General features: G+C 38.4%; 1 protein-coding gene across 1 annotated transcript; it reads left to right on the top strand.

Annotated features, from left to right (window-relative positions):
• The first annotated feature begins 14,319 nt into the window (after window positions 1–14,319).
• Window positions 14,320–21,425, top strand: dtx3la (deltex E3 ubiquitin ligase 3L a). Its single transcript, XM_017481100.3, has 5 exons — window positions 14,320–14,427; window positions 14,523–14,653; window positions 14,742–14,896; window positions 15,290–15,501; window positions 15,615–21,425. Exons 2-5 carry the CDS (start codon window positions 14,572–14,574, stop codon window positions 15,682–15,684), a joined length of 519 nt encoding a protein of 172 aa, XP_017336589.1. The 5' UTR covers window positions 14,320–14,427; window positions 14,523–14,571; the 3' UTR covers window positions 15,685–21,425.
• The last annotated feature ends 1,625 nt before the right edge of the window (window positions 21,426–23,050 follow it).

Below are 23,050 nucleotides of genomic sequence, written 5' to 3'. Positions count from 1 at the left end.
TTATGTTTTGGTTCATCGTTGCACTTCGAGTTATCACTTTTGACAAGTGCCAGGGAATTTTTATGCTGAGAGAATAAATGCATACTTGTCTGTTCATTTGTCTTTAAGCATTCTGTTTTCATCTACTTTTTTAAGGCCATGCCAGACAAGTGTGTAAATAAAAATGTAAAAATCTGCAAAAGTCTGTGAAACCTTGTCTTTGTGAAGTAATGTCTTGTAGCTTGTCTCTGTGAGCTGTCTTCAGCTTAATAATTCACACAAATGAACGTGATTGGATAAACCACAACAGAATATCTGCTACTGAGGCTGACCCGTCTCATGTCATTGAAATGCAGGCGGTATTTTTTTCCCCCGTATGTTTATAAGCACAGATACAGTGCCCCCCCACCCCACCCCACCCCCCAAATACTCAGTTTGGTCTGTTGAAATACTTTGCTGAATCCACATCATGGTCCACCAGGTTACAACCACTCCTTTACTCAATAAGGCAGATACCAAAATCAGTTTTGTTTGTAACAATGACAGACTTCATTCCAGATGTTTACCCCTAACAAAAGCCTGTGATAGTATCACTGTCTCTTTGCTGATTTCTGCATGGGCGTCATTCATCATGTAGAATCCTCTCTGAGAGGCCACCTGTTCAGATGCTAGACTCTGTCCTTCATCAGACCTAGCCGGCCCCTGAGTGAGCATTACTGACACATCACTCAGCCTCTGAGCACTGTAGGTGGGCTGGATCCTCATTCACTCATTCTCATTCTGAGCTCATGAACTGAAATGACTGGAGATGGTGGTAAGATATCTCAAAGAGGTTAACCTAACAAACAGATACAGCTATTTGTACAAGGTCATTCTCTGAAACAGAGAGAGAAAATGTCCAGACAGCATAAATGTGCTTTCTTTCTTTAGTATTCGATGAAATTGTAATGTTTTACTGTTTGAAAATGCATTGCAGTATATGAGGTATAAACGGAGAAAAGAAAATGCAATGCAAGAAGATCATACAAAAGAGTCAGATGTTTCCCACAGACTCAGGTTACACATCAAGGCTGAAATTTTGTCATGATGTGGGGTTGAATGTCACTGAATGTTGTGTGATATCAGATATGTCCTGTAATAATGGCTGCTATGAATTTAGCCTCCTTGCTCCCAGTTTGTTCTATTTAGTTGTTGTTGTTTTTTTTGGTGACCCAGAAAAGCTTCATCTTATATCCATCTGTCCTTTGTATTTTTTGTTGTGTATGAAATGCAGGTCTGCATAAAGTGGCTAGAATTAGAAAACATTTTGGTGTTTACAATGTACATCTACATACAGTTGGTATGACTTCAAGATCACCACCAACAAGACTTAATTGTACTTGGGGGTGGGGATTTCAGCACTGTTCATTGATGATTCTTTACACATACATGTGTACATGTGCATATCAAGGAGAACAGAATATACACAGACAAACACAGGGGCTGCGTCTGAAATTGCGTACTGTGACAGTGCATACTGCGTTCGATGAGGTATATACTGCACAGCCATTGAAACAGTACGTACTAATCAGTATGTGTGTAGTATGAATACAATCCCGGACATACTACATCCGCCATGTGGGCATTGTCATGTGACCTTCGACTTCATCATAAATACTCAAATCTTAAAGGGACCACCAGATTAAAGCAACCGCACTAACGGAAAAATGCGGGTCAGGAAAGTTAACTGAATTAGTAATGTAATGTGGGCGGGGTTAATAGGCTGAGGTAAATCTGTTTCCATTAGCTTGGCCGGCTGAGGCATGATGGAGATCACAAAAAAGGTTTAAAATGCTGTGACACCTGTTTTCTTGTTTAAACCTTCAAGTCAACAATTAATTAAGGTACTGTTACACAAGTCCTGTTTAACCACGGTTTAATACTTAAAAAGAGTCTTTTTTTTCCTGAGCTCTTCCACACCAGTCCCATTGCATTATGGGATTTTTGACATGCATAGAGGTTGCATACTGAAAAATCTCGCAGGATGCAGTATGCCATCCAGGTATTTCGCGCCTACTGTTTCTCACCTACTGAGAATTTGGACATACTACTCCTCAGGCATATTGCTTTTCGCCTACTGTGTAGTAGGTTAGTACATGATTTTGGACGCAGCCAGGGTCTCAAAGAACATTTGCAAAGTAGATTCATTGTTAGAAAAAAGAGAAAATGGAGCTGTGAAACAAAGAAAAGACACTGGCTCTGATGATGCTGTTGTATGCCAAAGACATGCGTTGTAGGCTGATTAGCATTTCCAAATTGTCTGTACTGTGTGGATTGTTGTGTGAGTGTGCCTGCAATAGTTTGGCACCCTGACCAGGGTGTCCCCACCTTGTACACCAAGTTCCCTGGGATAGGCTCCAGGCTCCAGGCCTCGCTCCCCCTGTGTAGGATAAGCGGTATAGAAAATGGATGGATAATGGATACTGTAGAAACACCCTAAATATCTGTAGCATTCTAAATGATGTCTGAGTAACAGATTCTGAACTTTTATATGCATTTTACATATAACATGTAATTTTATTCATATTACAATTTTTATTCTTGTGCTGTTTTGAAAACCCTTTCTTGCCTGTCACAAGTGTATGTATATATATATATATATATATATATATATATATATATATATATATATATATATATATATATATATATATATATATATATATATATATATATATATATATATATGTATACACTTGCATAAGCGCAGCAGGGAACTTATTACTGAAAGAAAAAGGTCGCTTGGATAAAAACCAATACAAATTGTTAAAAAAATGCCAAGAGAATAGGTTTCCTCTCATTTATCTAGCAAAGGAGGTAAAAACCAGAGAAGAACTACAGGCCTGGAGCAGCGACAAGAGGGGGTAAAATAAATCCATATGCTTTATTTTTGAGTGCTATTATATCTGAGGGCATTCATAAAGCTGACATGTTGTGCTACTTATTTAGGACTACAAACAAGTATAAGTACAGCTCAAGCCTGTAGCATCTTCAGTTCTCTACTGCACATCTACTGTGAATGAGAATCTGAGGAAGGCAGTGTTACCCAAAGACATGGGTTCAGATGTCATTTCTGCTAACATACATGCAAGGGGACAAAAACCCTTCACATGGTCACGTTTTGGCATTTTGTCCTATATATAGTTCTAAAAACTGCAGGTTTTCTGAATTGAAATATGTATCTCTTTTGCATGTTTCTCAACCAGAAATAAAGTTTAAATAAAAATTACAAAATGGTTATCCCAAAAGTGAAAACAGAGAAAATGGCATTTAATGATTTAATTCCAATTCCACAAAATTCACAGCCCTCCAAACTCTACATTTATAACCAAATCTACATATGGAAATTCAACACTACTGCTAAACATCCATTCATTTTCTGTACCGTATATTGTACACAGGGTTGCGGTGGAGCCTGGAGCCTATCCCAGGGGACTTAGGGCACAAGGTGGTGGATACCCTAGATGAAATGCCAACCCATCACAGGACACAATTGCACATACTCACACACTACAGACAATTTGGAAATAACTTTGGAAATGCCAATCAGCCTGCAATGCATGTCTTTGAACTGGGGGAGGAAACCGAAGTACCGGGAGGAAACCCCCAAAGCACGGGGAGAACATGCAAATGCTGCGCACACAGGGCAGAGACGGGATTCGAACTCTCAACCCTCAGAGGTGCCAGGCAAATGTGCTAAACGCTAAGACACTGTGCCAAAACTCCATTTTGTTCCAAATCAAATGACTTGTGTGGTGTTATTATTGGATGTTTTTCAAATTCTGCCACATACACATCTGACAGGATTTCCTAGACCACCACACACATACAATTTAAAAAAAAATTATTATCTCCATGATAAATAGCAATAAGAGACCAAGACAGTGAGTATGAGAACACAAGGATACAAGGGCTGGGGAATGCATTTTCCTGTTAGAAAATAATCAACAGCTATTTTTCACATTCATGGGCTCAGGTATCTATAACTGTCTTACTTTAATAACACCCACCGACACACACACTCACACACTTTCTTAATTACTGAAGGTCAAGGAGTGAGGAGGGAAATTGCCACATGTTAATATAAGAGGTAACATTTAATGATGAGGGGGCGAGAAGGGAGATACACAAGCAACGTTTCCCTCATGAAAAAGGTTTGATTACAGATGGCAGAGTGAAATGTCACTGGTCTGCTTTCATCACACCATACTTCAGCCTGTAGGCCATAGACTCACATGATACACCTACCATCAGAAGCACCACTAGAGGATTCAGTATGCTGCTCATTCACAGAGGCAAAAGCAAAAAACAATGTAACATAGAACAATTCTTTCCTGCATATTCATGAAGAGATGTTAAAAATATTGTGTAAACAGGTTAAAGGGGCTATGTTTTATTGCCACTAGAATATCTTGAATACATGGAAAAAATATGAGCAATGGAGAATAACAGCAAATTTGACCATTTTATCTATTCTACTCTTCATCTCCATGTTCAGATTTGCAGTGTAGGCCTGCAGCTGGTGCCTGTCTCTGGTGGTGTGTGTGAATACAAAGCATGCTACTCAGTGTGATGGGAGACGACCCTGTCTTGGCTTGATAGACTCAAAATCTTAAAGCTCTGTTTTGGAAAACAGTTTGGTCCACCGACACTGTTGTCCCTGACAGAGCTCCAAGGAGGATAATTAAAACTCAAAAGGAGTCGGCCCTGACAACCCCAAAATCCTTCCAGACTTTGACTGATCTGCGCTGTGGAAAAATTGCCCAATTACCTTCAGACTCATCCCATCTCCCTCAGTCATGTGAAAAGAGAGGGAGAGAGCGAAAGAGATAGAGAGAGAGAGAGAGAGAGAGAGAGAGAGAGAGAGAGAGAGAGGTTTCATGAAATTATCATTACATTTAACAAGGAAGTAAATTGGACTGAGTAACTATTCATTACCACACTTTAAAGTCTGACATTAATTTTGAGCTGTTTGTCTTTAAACTATATACAATGTGTATATCTATGACATACTGTAGAAAAATACACAACACATAAATGTTTATGTTAGCTTTAATAACACAAAGAATATAACTTTGGCATGAATAACATTGCAATACAAGAAATCTGGCAAAGATTCAGCAGATATAGGCACAGACAAACTGACAAAGAACCACACACACACACACACACACACACACACACACACACACACACACACACACACACACACACACACACACACACACACACACACACACACACACACACACACACACACACACACACACACACACCACCTCGGCTCTCTTCCCCACGCTTTGATTTGATCACTTGTGACAAGTGCTGTGAAACTATTTGGTTGGGGATGTGATTCACTTCACTCCATGCTTATCAAATCTCCAGGATAGGAGACTATTAACTCAAAGCAAATTGTGCCAAGTAGCTTAAAGGGTCTCTTGTCTGTTCTAATATCACTGATACCTCCATTTGTTGTCAAGGTCTAAAAGAGTATGGTGTTTTCAGTTATGGGAAACTCAATGCCAAAAACATGTCACATGACACCATTGTTCTTTTCTCTCTCTAACATTATAGATGAATCTTCTTGTTATTATTAATATTGCAAATATTAATATGCAATACTAATATTTTACTTATATACTAATTGCGTAAAGTGACATGATGGTGTATTAGTTAGAAATATATCCATCTCACATTAGATACCCATTTGAATGAAAACTGAAACCAAACACTGAAATCACCAGACAAGCGTAATCATCCACACACACATTTGGTGGTATACAGTCTGAGAATATTTTGAGAATGGAACGGTAGCCTTTTTTATTTGAAGGAATTTAAAGAAAAGGACATGATCATGGTGAATCACAGGGGCAATGAACTACACTTCCCATCAGCCCCAGCATGTCACATCTTAACCACTCTCACCTGTGTCTCATTTCACCCTGATTAGCACCTCTATATAAGTTCTAGTTTCTCAGCACCTCATTGCTAAACTTTTGTTGTTGTCATGTTTGTGTGTTGCTGTGTGTACCAAAATATCGTTTATTATATGCATGCGTTACCTTATATCTCCTGTTCAAGATTTAAGCAGATTCTAGTTTTGGTTATTTGTTTATGGGGGCATGGCTTTACTGGTTAGTATGCTTTCCTGACACATCTGGGGTTGCGGATTCGAATTCCCACCTCCGCCCTGCGTGCGCAGAGTTTGCATGCTCTCCCTGTGCTTCCGGGGCACTCCTCCTCCCCAAGTCCAAAGACATGCTATGTAGGCTGATTGGCATCTCTAAATTGTCTATAGTGTGTGAATAGGTGTGAGTGTGTGCGAATGTGCCCTATGGTGGGTTTGTCCCTTGGGATAGGCTCCAGGCTCCCTGCTACCCTGTTTAGGATAAGCAGTACAGAAAATATCTGATGGATGGGTTATTTATTTATTCTTATAATAAAATAAAAATCTGCACTTGCATCCACTGCCTCTACAAATTCCTAACACACACTGAAATGCCTTACAATACATTTACAATGATCTACACTGGTTATTTAAGCACAGAGCAAAATAATTGATTACAAAACAATTTGGTCAGTATACTGTATAAAGGGTTTAAGTATCAGGTTACTTCTAGAAAATCACCAGAAATGTGTTTGGCATATAGTAAATATACAGTGCATATGCATTAATATTCATTCAGCGTCATTAATGATGCAGTAAATCCAGAGCCAGGGGTGAGAATTCACCCTCAATAGAGCAATTTAATATAGCCAGTGTTTTAGTAAGTGGGAAGAAACCCACATGGACATAAGAGGAACTTGTAAAACATTGTGCAGACAGTAACCTGAGCTCAGGATCAAACCGAGGACCCTGGAGCTGTGAGGTGGCAATGCTACCCACCATGTTATATGTCAGCTTTTTATTCCCCCTGTATGTCAATAACAATGACCCCGCAATCTAACATAGGAATCTGAATTAGTGCAGTCATTACCCTGATCTCTGTGTGACTAGTCTGAGCGTGGACCCTTCACACCTGCTCACAGAGACTCGTCCAATATGTCTATAACTAGATGGGCAGGGCCTGTCCAACAGGAGAGAATCTGGCATCAGCTGGTTCAGAAGCATTCCTGACAAGAGCAGCACTGCAGAGACAGAGGAGGACACTGAGGTGGACTTTAGATAAGTCAAACCGGCCACTCATGGAATCATTCCCCATTGGACCCATGTTCAGATAGTCACCATGACAACAAAGCAGAAAGTGAAGCACTAACAATGACATGGTGTGCCATGCAGCAGCTGATCAATCTTCTTACAGAGAGAGACTCTTCATAGTGTGTTATTTAGTCCAGAACCTGAAATCACTGTCTCAGGACATTCCAGGAATCTGCATGATTAGATCAGGATATATAAATATGTGATTTGGGGTCGTCTTTTCTTAGAGACAAGGTCTGGATATTTAGACACTGTCTTAATAAAACTTCTGCTCCTGAAATGCGACACTGTCTTCTATTAAGGATTCTCTTACAAACTCTACAACGTGATGAACTACAGTGAAGAACAATACATTATTGAGTTCTGGTCTGCACACTGTGCAACAATCAGTTGAAAATGTTTGTCTTATATTCTACAGTCAATATTTTTTCAAAAAGCCTACAAGTGCTGAATATTCGACCCTCATTCATTACAGCACAACAATGTACATACCGTAGATCTCTGTATGTTTACCAGTTCAAAAGCCTGTTCAGTATTTGGATCTGTGTTTCCATTGCTTTATTCATAGATAGTATTAGTAGAAATACACTTAGTACTCATTTATTCATTTGGCCTAGGAATGAAAAACACAATTAATTTTACCAATGGTTAACATAAGAAATTAAAAGTATCCAGATGATGTCAATATAAGCTGATAACTGGTAAAATACACTAGAAAAATTAAATATTAGTACTTTCTATGAAATTTGTATGGACATCTATTTGTCCCACAACATCACCTCCACAAAATAGAGGCAATAACCACTTCAATTCGTCTTGTGTAAACACTAAAGTGTCTTTTCACTGAAGATGATAAATCGATTGTGGCATTCCTGGATGGAGTGCAATGCATTTAATTAGTACAAGATGCACTGGAGAAAGTTACACTGCCCTGCATGGACCAGCAAAATCAGGCTGTCTGTTAAGATGTGCTGTGTGCAGTTACGTTGGTGTACTGCCTTTTTATGTTGGCATCTTTACCCAATTTTTGTTCAGCAGACCGATGCTAATTTGCTGCTGTCTATTAAAGCTACTGGATCACCCGAATCCTCTCGACATGTTTGACTTTTTAACCCTGACACTGTTTCTTATAGTTTTTAATTTCACTTAGCGTTGATGTTGTGCCATCTACATTAATATAATCAATCTGTCTTCATCACCATTCAAGTACGCTCACAGACGGATCTCATTCTGGATGCTTACTCTTATTTTGGACAAGATAAACTGTCTGTGGAAGATGATATGGATGAGCAATAAGAGCAGTATTGTCAAAGTAGCTTGATCATTACATAGTCTTATAGGACTCTGAATAGAGGACTGTATTGACTTACTCACTCCCTAGAGTCCTGTTGCCCTTCTCCTCTCTGTTCGGCTGGTCATTTGTGGTGTGTAACTGTGGTAGAATGAGATAATTGGAGGTATGGTGTTTCCTTAAAAGACGAAATTATCGATTGTGAATGTGGTCAGCACCCTTCTCATACTGGTATTTGAATGGTAAAATGTTTTATATTTTAAAGGGTAATATAAATACATGGGTTATGACAGCATTTGGAGAGAATCGGTCTACTCTGAGGTCTTCTGTGTTCACAATTCTTCTGCCCTAATTCGTACACACATGGCCAGTAGGATCAGATTTAGTAATGCAAAGGCCATATGTAATGGGAGTTTAACCATACATCCCAGACACAAAACACTACATTATTCTTCTTCACCCAAACTACTCAGATTGCAGAATCTGGTCCTCTCAGATTTTGTAAAGGAGCATAAAATGACTTATACTGTACATACCTAGGGGGCCAGAAGAAGCGTCACTCACTCATAGCACATTTATAATAGATACGATTCAGTTGTCCATGCATGTGTGAGGTAGACATCATGCCCTGGTAAGTGAAAGCATGACCACTATTCCCTCACTCTCACATTAGCATGGACCCTGTCATGTCTCTAACTCCGTCCTTGTCTCCCAGTCTGCCTCATTCTCTCAGGTCTCAGTGGAGAGGACCAGAGCAGGAAAATCGATCGCTCCACAGCCTATTTGTTAGCAGTGCATGCCTGACTGAGCCGCTCTGTGCTAATACATCAAAGACATTTACAGCAGGACAGAGCAGAATACACACACACACACACACATACACACACACACACACACACACACAAGACACATACACACACACACCAGACACACATAACCCTGACGGGTGCTCACACCTACAGATCACACTGACATACCACACATAATCACCGCATGTAGAATCAAAGCACACATCGCTCGATTAACCTGAATACACTGACTAACTATACTGAACGGGTACTAAGAACATTCTAAAATAAAGCAAACAGGTTTTACCATCTTAACAGCGTCAAGCCAAATGAGGACTAAATAAAAGAGTCACGTAATGCCCTTAACAGTCATTCACATTTTCATGTGCATATTATATATTGAATTTCTCTCCATTTATAAATTGTCTTATAATTAGAGTTAAAGTTAGACACTTAGAAATTCATATCACTTGTGTTATTTCCATTGATAACCTGTTGATTGTTGAATGACCTGTTGATACATCATCATTCTTTCATTCATCTTCAGTAACTGGTTTATCCTGGTCAGAGTCATGCAGGATCCAAAGCCTATCCTGAGAACACTCAGTGTGAGGGGAGAATACACAGTAGGCAAGTCAGTTGCAGAGCACCATACACATACACATACACCTACACACACACACACACACACACACACACACACACACACACACACACACACACACACACACACACACACGCACACACTTTCACCAAGGGGTATTTTAGCGTAGCCAATCCACCCACCAGCATGTTTTTTGGAGGTGGGAGGAAACCAGAGAACCTAGAGGAAACTCACATGGACACGCTAAGAACATATGAAACCTCAAACTCATATGTAAGCCATTTGTAACACTCGTCTTGAGACTTATGTTCCCTCACGCAATCTGCGATCGGTTAGCGACTGATGCTTAGTAGTGGCTCAGTGTGGCTCAAGGTCCCTTTCCAGAACCTTCAAACTAACTGTCCCTCAGTGGTGGAATGAACTTCCAACCTCAATCCGGACCACAGAATCTGTCACTATCTTCAAAACACAGCTAAAGACCCACATCTTCCCATCCCAACTGCCACATTATCCTTATAAATCTTGTTTAGTAGCACTACTTGTATTGTTCTCTGCTTGATATATCGCTTTGCTTGTATTTCCTCATTTGTAAGTTGCTTCGGATAAAAGCTTCTGCTAAATAAATAAATGTAAATGTAAATGAAACACCCTTACTGTCAGCACGGTCTGTAAATTACACAGTACTGTATTTTTATTTCCACTCATGCAGATATTTTTTGTTGTGCTTGCTCATGACATTTCCTTGTGAATTTAGTTGGTTTTATTTCCCAAAATATAACAAGTTAGTAGTCTAAATGAATCCATTACAATCCTGACCAGGCAGTTTCTAAAGGATTTTCTGTTCTCACTTCTGCCTGCATGAATGAAAAAAATACTTCTCACTTACATCAATTTTTTGTTGCGTCCCTCAGGTTAACAATTCTGATGTACAGCTTTAGCCTCAACCGGATGTGCTGTGAACCTATCTGTCAAGCTTTATTTAAAAAAAAAAAAATCTCTTTCAAAACCCTTTAAATACTGTGAGCAGTGATGCAAAAAAAAAAAAAGTCCTTCATTGTGCCTTGACACTGCATATTTATTAAAGAGTAAGTGATTTCTGGTGGGTACTGCGATACTATATTATCAGAAATGTTTGAGTATTGAGTTGTCCAGTAATAATGGCCACAGAGTATCCAGTCGGTGATGTTTTGAAGACTCAAAAGATCAGAGAGTGAAATGAAGAACAAGATCACATGATATTAATCTCCCATCGATTTTTTCCTACTGAAACCACATGAGACTTCCTCTTTTCTCCCTAATTGTAGGATGCATGCAGATGGGGATGACTGATCCAATTCTAAGGTACAGCCTGGGGAGATGTACTAATTAGTTAGACTAAAAAATGTGCTATTTTACCTTCATTTAAGTCGATTAGCTCTCATTTGGAGAAATAATTTTCCGATACTTTAGCTTCACAGGCATGGCCGTTAAATAAAAATCAACCTGAAAGGGAAATGTGCATTTTGTGAGTTGAAGTCAAAACAATATCAACATACCCACATTGAATGCTTCTCCACTGTCCTGTTATTTGGCGACAGGGTCCTGAGGGTCATATGTGCGCACATTTGTAAGTGTGTAATGTGTGTGTTGTGTCTGAGCAGTGCGCTTTCACACAAGCACAGTGTAATAACAACGTGTAGACAGCTTGCAGCATTGTGTCAGTAGCTGTGGCCCCTGCAGTGACCTGTGCACCACTTGCTTTCGCACCCTGCCGCTGAGGAGAGGAAGTTAACGAGTGTCAGGCTGCAGGAGCGACGGAGCTAAAGACGAGTTGGCGTCAGAATGAATTGCCGCTCCTGCAGCACTCTTTTGGTAGCTATTAATAGAGCAGCACAATAGTTTGAGAGAAGATCCGCACGCCGAGATTATGGCTTGTCAGTCTGAGTGCCACTGGGCATAGCTGGACTGTGAAATCAGGAGCCTGATAAAGAGATAGAAAGCGGGAGGGAGGACTGATTAAACGCAGACTTCTGGAGGTTAATTGTTTGTTTGTGTGAACGGTTCACTCTGCTGGGTGCTTTGTACATCACAGTGGTTGCTCACAGCTGTGAGAGGTGGAATAATGATCAGACAAGGAGAGGAATTAAGAATCTTTGTACACAGACATCACCAGATTTAGTCACATTCTCTCTCTCACACTGTCTCTCTGTCTTGCTCTCTCTCTTTCTCTCTCTCTCTCTCTCTCTCTCTTTCTCTCTCTCTCTCTCTCTCTCTCTCTCTCTCACACACACACACACACACACATACACAAATACCTGATGGACTGATTGGCAAAACCTGTGTAAATGTGTTATCTGGGTGATTAAGATGAAACGGATTACTAGCTATTATTTGTGTCATGCAGGGAGACAGAGCGGCGTGTGTGTATGTGTGTCTGTGTATGTGTGTGTGGCTTAGTGGTTAGCACGTTCGCCTGACACCTGGGGGTTCAATTCCCACCATGTCCCTGTGTCTGCAGCGTTTGCATGTTCTCCCCATGCTGCATGGTGTTTCCTCCGGGTACTCCGGTTTCCTCCCCCAGTCCAAAGACATGCATGGTAGACTGATTGCCTTTTCCAAAGTGTCTGTAGTGAATGAATGGGTGTATGAATCACTGCACCCGGGGGCCATCTTCAGTTGTCTTGACTCGGTCTTGCCACTGGATCATGGTGGTCACCGGGAAGTGAGAGTGAGGCCGATGCTGCGCAAGTCTTCCTCACTTTAATCCAATTCATGTGCAAGTCAAGTTCCAGTTTGTGTTCTCCATAACGGAGGCAGAAATGGAAACTTCGGTCTTCATCGAAATCGACGGACGAACTCCTGTGTGCACCAGCCACGTATAGGAATATCTAACAGTTGAGACTTTCATTTGGTTACTGAGGTTAAGATTAATTATGGAAGGTCCTCACAAGGATAGTAAGTGTGTGTGTGTGTGTGTGTGTGTGTGTGTGTGTGTGTGTGTGTGTGTGCATATTTCCCATAAAGTACTGTATCCCAAGGCTGATCTCCAAACACCTTCTGTCACATTCTCTTTTCCTCTCTTCCAAACATTTCATTTCTCTTCTCTTTCACCACTTGTTTCTCTGTCTCTCTCCACCTCTCGTCCCTTCTTTGTTGACAGCCCCTTGTGTTGTTGCTCTCATTTGTCAGTGTTGCCATTCTTTCGTCAAACCCCACACTCCGTTTGATGAATAAAGATGGCTCCCATACGTTTCAGTCACCATGGAAATGCCGTGCTTGCAAGGATTTAAGAGGAAGAGGCTGTTGCCAAAATCAGCAAGGAATGTTCCGGCACGCTCCAGAGCAGCGATCGTTCTGTTTCAGTGCCGAACACAGCTGTGCTAAGCCTCCCTGCTGCCTGACAGACATCCGCTAACAGCTTCTGTGCTGCTTAGAAATACAGTGCCGCCCTGAGGGAGCACGAGATTCCAGTTAAATTGCTCTTTATGAATTGCTCACCTGGCATGCTTTATTAATAGTATAGTGGAGGCCTGCCTATTGTTCTGTTCAACTGGATCTTTAACATGTGCACATTTAGGTTACATTCATAGACAAGAAGTCATACCAACAAACAAAACACACACACACACACACACACACACACACACACACACACACACACACACACACACACACACACAATCAAATGCACTGTGCAATATGAGTACATGGTTGTCAGAAATAAGAAGCGAACAGCAATGATCCTCAAGTTTAATTCAATCTTTAAGGCAGTAGGAGTGGAGGTAAAACAGGTTATTCCAGCTGTCAAGGCAGGGGATCTCATTTACTAAATGACTGAAATATTCCTGTACCAGATATATCACTTACAGGCTTTTGCCACAGAATGTCATTATATTATACACACTCTTTAAAAAGGTATTCTTCATGTTTCTTTGTGTATTTAAGGTTCTAAAGGAGTTCTGTTTGTAATATGTTTGTCTTTCCAGTAAAGAAACACTATATTGTAGGGATCTACAGAGATTCTAGACTTAATCAGATTCTAAGAGTGTAGCAGCTTGCAAAACACTTTGAGAAATGACTTAAAATAATATAATAAAATCGTTTTAATTTATAATTATACATTTTATACATTTGCATTTTGACTCGTAATGGGACACTGAAATCTCAATATTTACTATAGATACAAAGATTCAACAGAGTATTTTTAATGTAATCCTAAATGAAGGATTGTATTGTACAAGTTTTCAAGGATTATAAGTTTGATCATTCATGGTTCAGAACTTTAAGTTTGGTAATTAGACAGGTTTGATGTGGCATGTAAGAAAATCACAGAGATTTACACCTGTAAAGCTTAATAGAATAAAGAAGCAGTTCACACCCACATCTTGTCATGTTTCCACATCTCTGGGTTGTGCCATCAGCAGACTCAACTAAAACAGGATCAACCACAATCAGCTCTCATTCGCACTCTACAGTCGATATATTCTGTGTCAACTGGAGCACTGGAACCCGAGGAGGGATTTTAACACGGCACTTTAACAGCAGTATGGTAAGTGCTGTATTGCTAACTTAACTCAAAATCAGTTTATTTTTGCTCATACACTGAAATTTAGATATATGCTGTCTGTTTTGCATTCGTGTTAGCACATCAGATATATACCAGAACTCTAACTTTCACTGTACACACCACATCATGGGTTCTGAGCAAAGCAAAGATAAGATGTATTGCACCAGATATTTAAATGGAAATGGGCCGCCATCGCTGGCTGACCAAGGTATGCTATTGTATTCTGTTTTTATACTATCTTAATATCTTTCCATAGTACAGTCCAGGGTTTAAACCAGTTCATTTTTTTTAATCAGTTGAAAATGGAACTAGCGGACGCTTTAATTTAGTCAATGGAAACCAACCAGATGATGGGAAGATATCAATAACGCACCTGAGGAGGAATGTGGAAGGATATCCAGACTGTGACACCATACAGATCAGCTTTGAATTTGACGATGGAATACAGACGGTCAGCTTATAATGCTTTTTATTTTTGTGTGTATAATTCTGTATTAATCCTTCTGCACTGTCACAGCAACATGTATGCACAACATAGTTTTGGGTTAGATCAGCTGAACTAAACGTACCCTCAGGGACATTCCTCCCAGCATTTCTTCTGCTCTGTGGTATTTGGCTCAACCCGTTTCACTGCTTTGAAGCTACAGTAACATCTTCATGTTCTTTAAAAGCCGGACCTTTTCACGGTGGTCTATGGGGCAGCAAGTAGGTTCTCTGATTTAATTAATAGAAATCAAACTATGGGCAATCAGGACAATGAGGCTCACTTTGTTGATTAGTGTGGTTCCACTTGGACAGTATGACTTACCATCCTTCTGATAGTGTTTCCTTCTTTCCTCTGAAGGACAAGCATCCTAATCCAGGGCAGAAATACTATGGGCTTAAAACAGTGGCCTTTGTGCCTCTGAACCATGAGGGAACTAAGGTGTACCACCTGCTAGAGATAGCATTCAAACACAAGCTGCTGTTTACAGTGGCAACTACTAGTACCGGAGAAGAACGCGTTACCTTTGCTGACATTCCTTTAAAAACCAAAGAGAGTGGAGGACATGACAGGTGAGCACTGTGTGAAATCAGGTGGCTCATGATTATAAAGTTTACAGCAAACCTACCAGACTGCTCTATTTGCATTGTTTAAAGTTTTTCTTACATTACATTTTCTTTGTCAGCTTTAGCTATCCAGACCCGAACTATCTGAAAACAGTGAAGAAGATCCTGAAATCTAAAGGGATCAAATGAGAAGTTGAAAGATGATCAATATTCCAGCATAATATATGGAATAAATAGATTGTACCGGATTTATTCACATCATGATCAAGACTGCCAATTTTACAGTGAAAAGTGACTTTGTTCATTTGTGTATATGTGTAGGCATACACAGCCAGTCAGTAGACATCTAGAGTTTCTCATGATTTATTACAGTGTAATCACTATTATTGCCACAGACCAAACGAAATGATACATAATAAATTAAATATGGAAATTTTAATTCATGTTGAACGTATTAACTGGTCATTTTGAGATCTGAATAGAACTTTAAACGAGTGCTTTGTTAAAGGCAGGTGTACATGGAGGGTAAACTCCTTAAGTCTATAGATAAGACTCATATACATTGATAGTGATAACTGTTAAAAAAAAAAATCTTTGGTGTAATACAAGTGACTAATTAGAGTCATAGTGATTTTGGACTTTCAAATTAGATTCGAGCTATATTGTTTTAATAAAATAAAGTAATTTCATAATTCATTAAACTCTGGTTAAAGCATCAAATTTCAGAGTATTAAAAAGAAGCTCCTTTAAACAAAAATATCAAAATATAGAGTGATCTTTTGATTGGAAAGAGTTAAAAGGACAAGGAAATCTGTTATGTTTACTGTAGATGATGTTTGCTATGGCATGTTGTATGGAATGTTGTTGATAAACTGTCTATTTGACAGGAAGGAATAAAATAGATTGATTATACTGTACAACACACCTAGCAAGTTATTTAGGCTCCATTGATATATATATATATATATATATATATATATATATATATATATATATATATATATATATATATATATATATATATATTAGAAATGCTCTTCCTGTAGATCTCTCTTCCTTATGTCATGCTCTCTACTATTATTAAACTAGCACAGTTTGTACAACCTTGCCAAATTATACATATGCAATATTTTATTTGTATAATGTAAATAAACATGTTTGAACAAAGCAAGGATACATATTCTGCAAAATCATTTACTCTTTTCCTTTCAAATTCAAATGGATAGGTGTTAATTACAAACCAAGGTGACTCTCACACCCCAGACTCATGGGAACGTGCCATTTGATTCATCAGGCAAGATGGAAGATTGAGAGTGTAAATTAAAACTCCTAATTATAAGCAAAAGTGTCAACATTTAACGTTCTATATCTATTGATATTAGTTTGGCAGTATTGATTCACCACAAATCTATTCTTCTTAAAGCTAGAGGGTAGACTACAGGTAGCCTATATTTTATCTGTTTGTCTGCCATCCGTCCAGCAGATTGCAGAGTCTGAACTTTTTCAGGATGATGGAGGCCCTTTTGTTCTCTTCAAACTGAATTATGGGCTGGGCTTCACACAGACAATAAAGTCTAATCAGATTGGCGGGACCCATTAAAGAGGCCTCTGTCATCTCCACAGGCGTTCTTAAACCACTTTCTCCTGCATGCTCCACCAGGAGTCATCTGTCCCAACTGTCAGCCGCTACCGCTGCTGTGACAGCTATCAAATCTGGCCAGGCTACATCATCTCATCCTAGTCATCCTCCACCATCCTACCCCTCTCAGTCCTGCCATTACTCCTTCTGCTACCGAAGAGCAACACTAGCCAACCTCTGTTTGCCACTATAGCCCACATATGAAGTAAACAGGTCTCCATCTAGCCATAGTATCCATACCCTGCCTTCTAATTCATACTGCTAATCTTGCTGTGCATGACACTGGCTTCTCTAACATCTAATAGTTGCATTGTGTGAAAATGACAGACACACACATTATTTTTCTCAAGTCTGTAAACTGTGAGCTGAAATCTATTACCTACTACAATTCCTTTATGGGAACAAGTAAAACTTAGATTTCCAACAGAAATGATTTGAATTCCTTGCTGTCATACTGTTACTATAGGAAGGCTTGGCAGTCTTCAGCTACCTACTTAGCAGTGATAAATAGGCTTGATTTCATTAGGCTCTTTAATTTGGAGCACAATTAGACTTTTAGAAGACAAAGCAGAATCCGAGCTTGTTAATTAGAAGTGTGGAATCACAGATGCTGATGATGGATGTAGCTTCTGGGGCTCCACTTACAGGACAATGTTGAACCAGAGAAATCTTTCATTTAGGCTTTTGCACCAATATCCTCACCATGATTAATTAAATTTGTAAAGCTGTTTTGTGACAATGTCCATTGTTAAAAGTGCTATACAAATAAAATTGAATTGAAAGTCAATTAAATAAAATTAAACTTAATTTTCATTATACCAGTACAGTATTTTTTAAAAAAAGAGCTATTTCACTGTTGTCTGTGTGACATACATCATAAACACAGCAAAATGTGCAGGACCAAAAATCTTTTGGTGTAGACCAAAAAGATGTCCACAACTCCACAACTATAAAAGATTTTTTTTTTTTAAATTGCTGTCTGTAGATGAGTTTCTTACAGATAAGATAAAATATTACCTGTTGGACCAGTTATCAGTTGAACTGTAGATCAGTGTGAGACAAACTAAAAATGAAATTAAAACTTGACAATGTTTTGTTAATGTACAGCTTCCTCAAGTTAAGTTTCTGGAAAAAGTGTGTCAAAGCCCAAGTATTTATGAAATGTTCTCATTAAATCAAGGTGTCGTAACTGCTTCTCTCCTGGACTGAAGTTAAGCACTACTTTTTTGTGTGTGTGTCTGTTTGTAATGCGACTCTGTAAACCATCAAATGCAAACAGGTTTGTTGTGACTGAGGTAGCACATTCCATTTGTGTCATGGAGCGTCCTTTTTACAGGCCCTATAAACTTTCCTGACAGGGAAAAAGAGTGACAACAGACATTGTGTTAACATGAACCGTATCCATAAAAAGAACAGCAGTTTCCACAAAGGTGAGGGGAGTCAATCTTACAAAGGAAATGGTTTATGAAGTGATAAATCTTCTGCAGGAGATGGATTGTACATTTTAGCCACTTCTCCTTTGTACTGATGGGAATACGCTTTATTTTAAGGTTATCAAACAGCCAAAATGAGAAAAAGGAAATATATGGAGAACATTTATAATGCTGACTCTTATTCGCAAGAGGAGTTGGTATTTATTTGAATGTGTTAAGGCATTGTTGTTCGGAGCAAACAGGTTAGGAGTTACGGTGCAATGCAGGAGATATTACATGATAAACAGATTTTTGATCCCAGGGCCTGTTAATGGATTAGACACCTTTCCTATTAGTCTCATGGTAGTTATTGAATAATTCATAATAGTTAAAGAATAACATGCTTTAAGATGAATAACTGAATAATAAGCTCAAATTAAATCCACAGGTATTAATATGAATCTTAAAATGGTGTGAGAGAGAGAGAGAGAGAGACTATCCATCTTTGTGATGTATGACTCTTCTCTCTGTCAGTTCCCTCGGAGAGATCTGATGTTGTGCTTTCATAAGGCCACCAACCAACACAAAAGCTCCAACTTTATACCATTCATCTGTGAAGCAGGTCCCATTTGCAACTCTTTGGTCATCTCGTACTCTTTTCATCAGACACAGAGACCTGTCAGACACCCAGGGCATTTGGGCCCACATGGCACTTTCTTCACTGAGTCAAATCAAAATAGCCAGAGATCAGACTCTCTGATAACCCACACACTCTTTGTGGCCTAAGGTTATTCCCCTTCCGCATTCATCTGCCATGCATCCACATTCACAAAGTACTGATATCTCCATTACGACTGAATGACACCAGGACTTCTAAAAGAGCACAGATATGGTCTTGTGATACTGTTGTGTCCTCTCTATGTGTGGCCTTTAACTGGAACAGAGCCTCAGTAGAGAGCCCAGATTCAGAGAAAGTTTGATTTTTCTTCCCTTTTGCCTACACAAAGAGCTATGCAGTATAGAACAGAATATCTGAAAGAGAGATAAATAAGTTCTAACAACTGAGAAATGGTAAGTGTCCTATGCTTTGTTATCTTTATATTTCTTTGGGACAAGAGCACGCATACAGAGATAAAGCATATAAAATGGTTTGGGAATAGCTAATGTGTTTTAAAGAGTAAAGTTTGCTACCACTAATCTTTTGTTCCAGTTTGGTGCGTTAATGACGTTACAGTATTAAAGGTGAGTAGGAAAGGGTGATTATGTAGCAGACCACCCATCTATATTCTTTAAGACATTTCATATTGGAGCCAATAAAGCTGGGAGGAAGTGCTCTATCTTTCACAGCAGACCAATGGGACTAGTAAACTATGCTGCACCTGTTTATCAACTCTTATGAAGAAAGGTAAAGATGACAGGCAACAGATGCAACCATCGACACCAAGAGTAATAATTTATAAACAAATGGGAAATCAAGTTATGTCAAAGCTGTTATTTGTTTGTTGCTGGGACCTATTGTGATTAAAATAAATAAATAAATACTGTGATAAAATGTACAAATATGTACTGATATGATTTAAGCTCAGTGACTTTCTTGTAATAAAACATAGAACTTTTTATTGTGTGCCCTGTTACACAATGGGCTACTAACTTTGAATTAGTCTGGATTAGGGCCCACGGTCATAATACTGAATTTAAGCTTGTTGTAGTGGTCCAACACATGTTTGTAGACTCCTTGATACCTTCTCCTGTGTTGAAAGTTCCTCTGGGTGGTTGACTGGCCTGGCTTAACTGCCTAAACTCACAGCACTTTGTGATTAATGACCTTTAAGGTGACAAATCACCACAGTAACAAAGCATCGGAATAGAGGAGCAATGGGGCCGGGCTCCCCAAAATCGATGCTCCATTGTTCTCTCCTTCCCTCCTTCCCTCTCTCTCTCTCTCTCTCTCTCTCTCTCTCTCTCTCTCTCTCTCTCTCTCTCTCTCATTTTGTCTGCCATATAGAGTGGTTTAACAGGGACACCATCACCCAGATCTGTAACTGGGATACAAGTTGCACGGAGTGGATTTTTAGAAAATTCACTACTAACCACAGATGGTGAGTTTTATCATGGAGTTACTGTTAGATACATTTTTGAATGTAGAAATGTCCAGAGTGCAACGTTACAAAGTCACTTTTATTTTGGAATTTTATATATATAAAAAAATAAATAAATAAAAAACCTAAATTTTCAGAAGTAATTTTAGCCGTAACCAACATTATATGTGCCATGTGAACCTGTACATCTCTTATCTGTAGCCTACACAAAGAAAAATCTATTGAGCAGTAATGAAATCACAGTTTGTTTCGCAGAAGTGGTAGAAGCACAAATATTTCTTACTCAAGTAAAAAGTGCATCTGTTCATCTGTAAAAGTTAGTACATGTTAGTACTAATGTTTCTAACGTTTACTCATGTAAATGTTTATTTATTGTAAAGGTACAAGCAGGAGCATATTTTATAGTTTACATTTGTCTGTTATACTCTCTGATACTAACAATCACTGCATGGTTTATGAAAAATATGTAGATTACAGAGAAATGTAGTCTCATAGTGTTAGAATAAAATAAAATTTGATATTTTTCTTTTGAAGTGTAATTAAAATAAAAGTGAAAAAAAGAAAGCACAGATACTTGAAAACTGTACAATAGTACAATGCAACACTGTAGTAATTGTACTTTGTTTCCTCTCACATCTCATGTTCTGCAAATAGAAGATCTTTTTGTTATGTGAAGATAAAAATGTAATACAACATTGTGAACTTTTTATGATGTTATAATTGATACAGATATTACTCATTCTGTTTGCTCTTTTGATGCCATGAGGAGGGTTCTGATATGGTTTATATGTAAATTTCCACGCATTAAACAATAAAACTTCCTTTTTAGCCTTAATAATTTTATTTTTTATTTTGCCTTAGATCTTTTTTTGCTGAAGGTCACAGGTTTGAAATTACTCTCCAACTGGATGCACTGAGAGCTATTCTATGTTGTGTTTCCACCATGCTCCTCTCTCTCTCTCTCTCTCTTTCTCTCTCTCTATCTCTCTCTCTTTCTTTCTCTCTCTCTCGATTTAAAATCAATATCAAATGCTTTACAGTTAGTGCTTGAGCTTCTAAATGGTAAGTAAAAATATATATGCTATAATATATATGCTATATTAGACATTGTATGTCTTACCTTCTTATATACTGTTTGGAAAGCACCTCTGTCACCATAGTTCCTATTTATATTCTGCTCCTTTTAAATAAGATTAACAAGATCTACATATGGTACACTGAGCTTTTTATGTTTCCTGTGATATTTCAAGTCATTAGCATTTACAGGTGATAACTGATCACTTATTACTACAATATTTCCTGACAGCATTTTCTAGGTCTGCTTGAGTGATGTTTCATATTTTATGCTAGTATTAAAAGAAATGAACCAGCCGCATCCATCCGATACAAAAAATAATACAGAGATAAAAGCGTTCTAAAGGTTGAAATGTATATTGAGTTTGACTTTTATTGTTCATAGTTTTATTCTTACAAAGACATTATCCTACTTACTTTTTCATTGTTTGTAATGCATAAATTCTTTTGATACTTAAGTATATACAGGGGGGTCAAAAAGTCTGATAGTTTTCAATTATTTAAAACTGGAAATAAATAGAAAGCTATAGAAATTTAAAAATTCTAAAACAAAAAAAAAAGAAGAAAATATGCAACATCTTGACTATTCAATATTCGAGATTTTGCACAATTTCTAGGTCATTAATTAAAGTTAGGCAGATTTGTGATAGTGACCATACTACCTCAAAAGGTCAGATTTTCCATGAATCTTATCCCTTCTATTGAAGCACGTGTTTAGACAATATGGTGATGGATTTGACCTAACGTGGATCATCAGGTTTAACATAAACTTTTGGAGTCTGTTTCAACTCGAATGCGCTCTCATTAAAGCAAAAAAGAGGGCATGCGAAATGTATTCTGAAATTCATGTAAATATTTCTAATATTCTATTTTTCACTCAAGTTATTGCTGATAACATTTGTAATGAAAATTTTGTGTTGAATTGAAAAAGAATGCCAGACAGAAGCATTTTCACTAGTGGTCTCAGACTTTTTGACTACGTTGTATGTTACTTTAAAACTTCTACTAGTAAGTTTATTTGCTACTTTTTCCAGAAAGGTGTGTTTACATTTCCTCAAGTATGGTTACTGAGTACATATAGAGCATTGTTTGTTTGTTTTTTGTTAATAAAAACAGCGTGTGAGTGCGTGGGAGCTAGTGATGAGGAACATTATGAAAAGGGTGCTTACATACAAGCTATGACAATTCACCAGCAAAAGGTCACATCATCTGGGATATTGGCTTATTGAGATTGAATAATTAATGTGTTAATGTCCCTGATGTAATGTAAAAATACACACAGATCCTTCTAGCTATAAGGGAACACAGTCAGGAAAAGGTACTAAATTGTA

The sequence above is a fragment of the Ictalurus punctatus genome, chromosome 1, assembly GCF_001660625.3.
Source record: "Ictalurus punctatus breed USDA103 chromosome 1, Coco_2.0, whole genome shotgun sequence".
Lineage (NCBI taxonomy): Eukaryota > Metazoa > Chordata > Actinopteri > Siluriformes > Ictaluridae > Ictalurus > Ictalurus punctatus.
Note: the sequence above shows the minus strand (reverse complement) of the source record. Positions and strands in the feature narration are given on the sequence as shown.

Coding starts and splice junctions, on each gene's coding strand:
- dtx3la (XM_017481100.3), top strand. CDS start 14,572: ATGGGTTCTGAGCAAAGCAAAGATAAGATGTATTGCACCAGATATTTA. Junction 14,897..15,289: donor TTGACGATGGAATACAGACG/GTCAGCTTATAA, acceptor TTTCCTCTGAAG/GACAAGCATCCTAATCCAGG. Junction 15,502..15,614: donor GAGAGTGGAGGACATGACAG/GTGAGCACTGTG, acceptor TTTCTTTGTCAG/CTTTAGCTATCCAGACCCGA.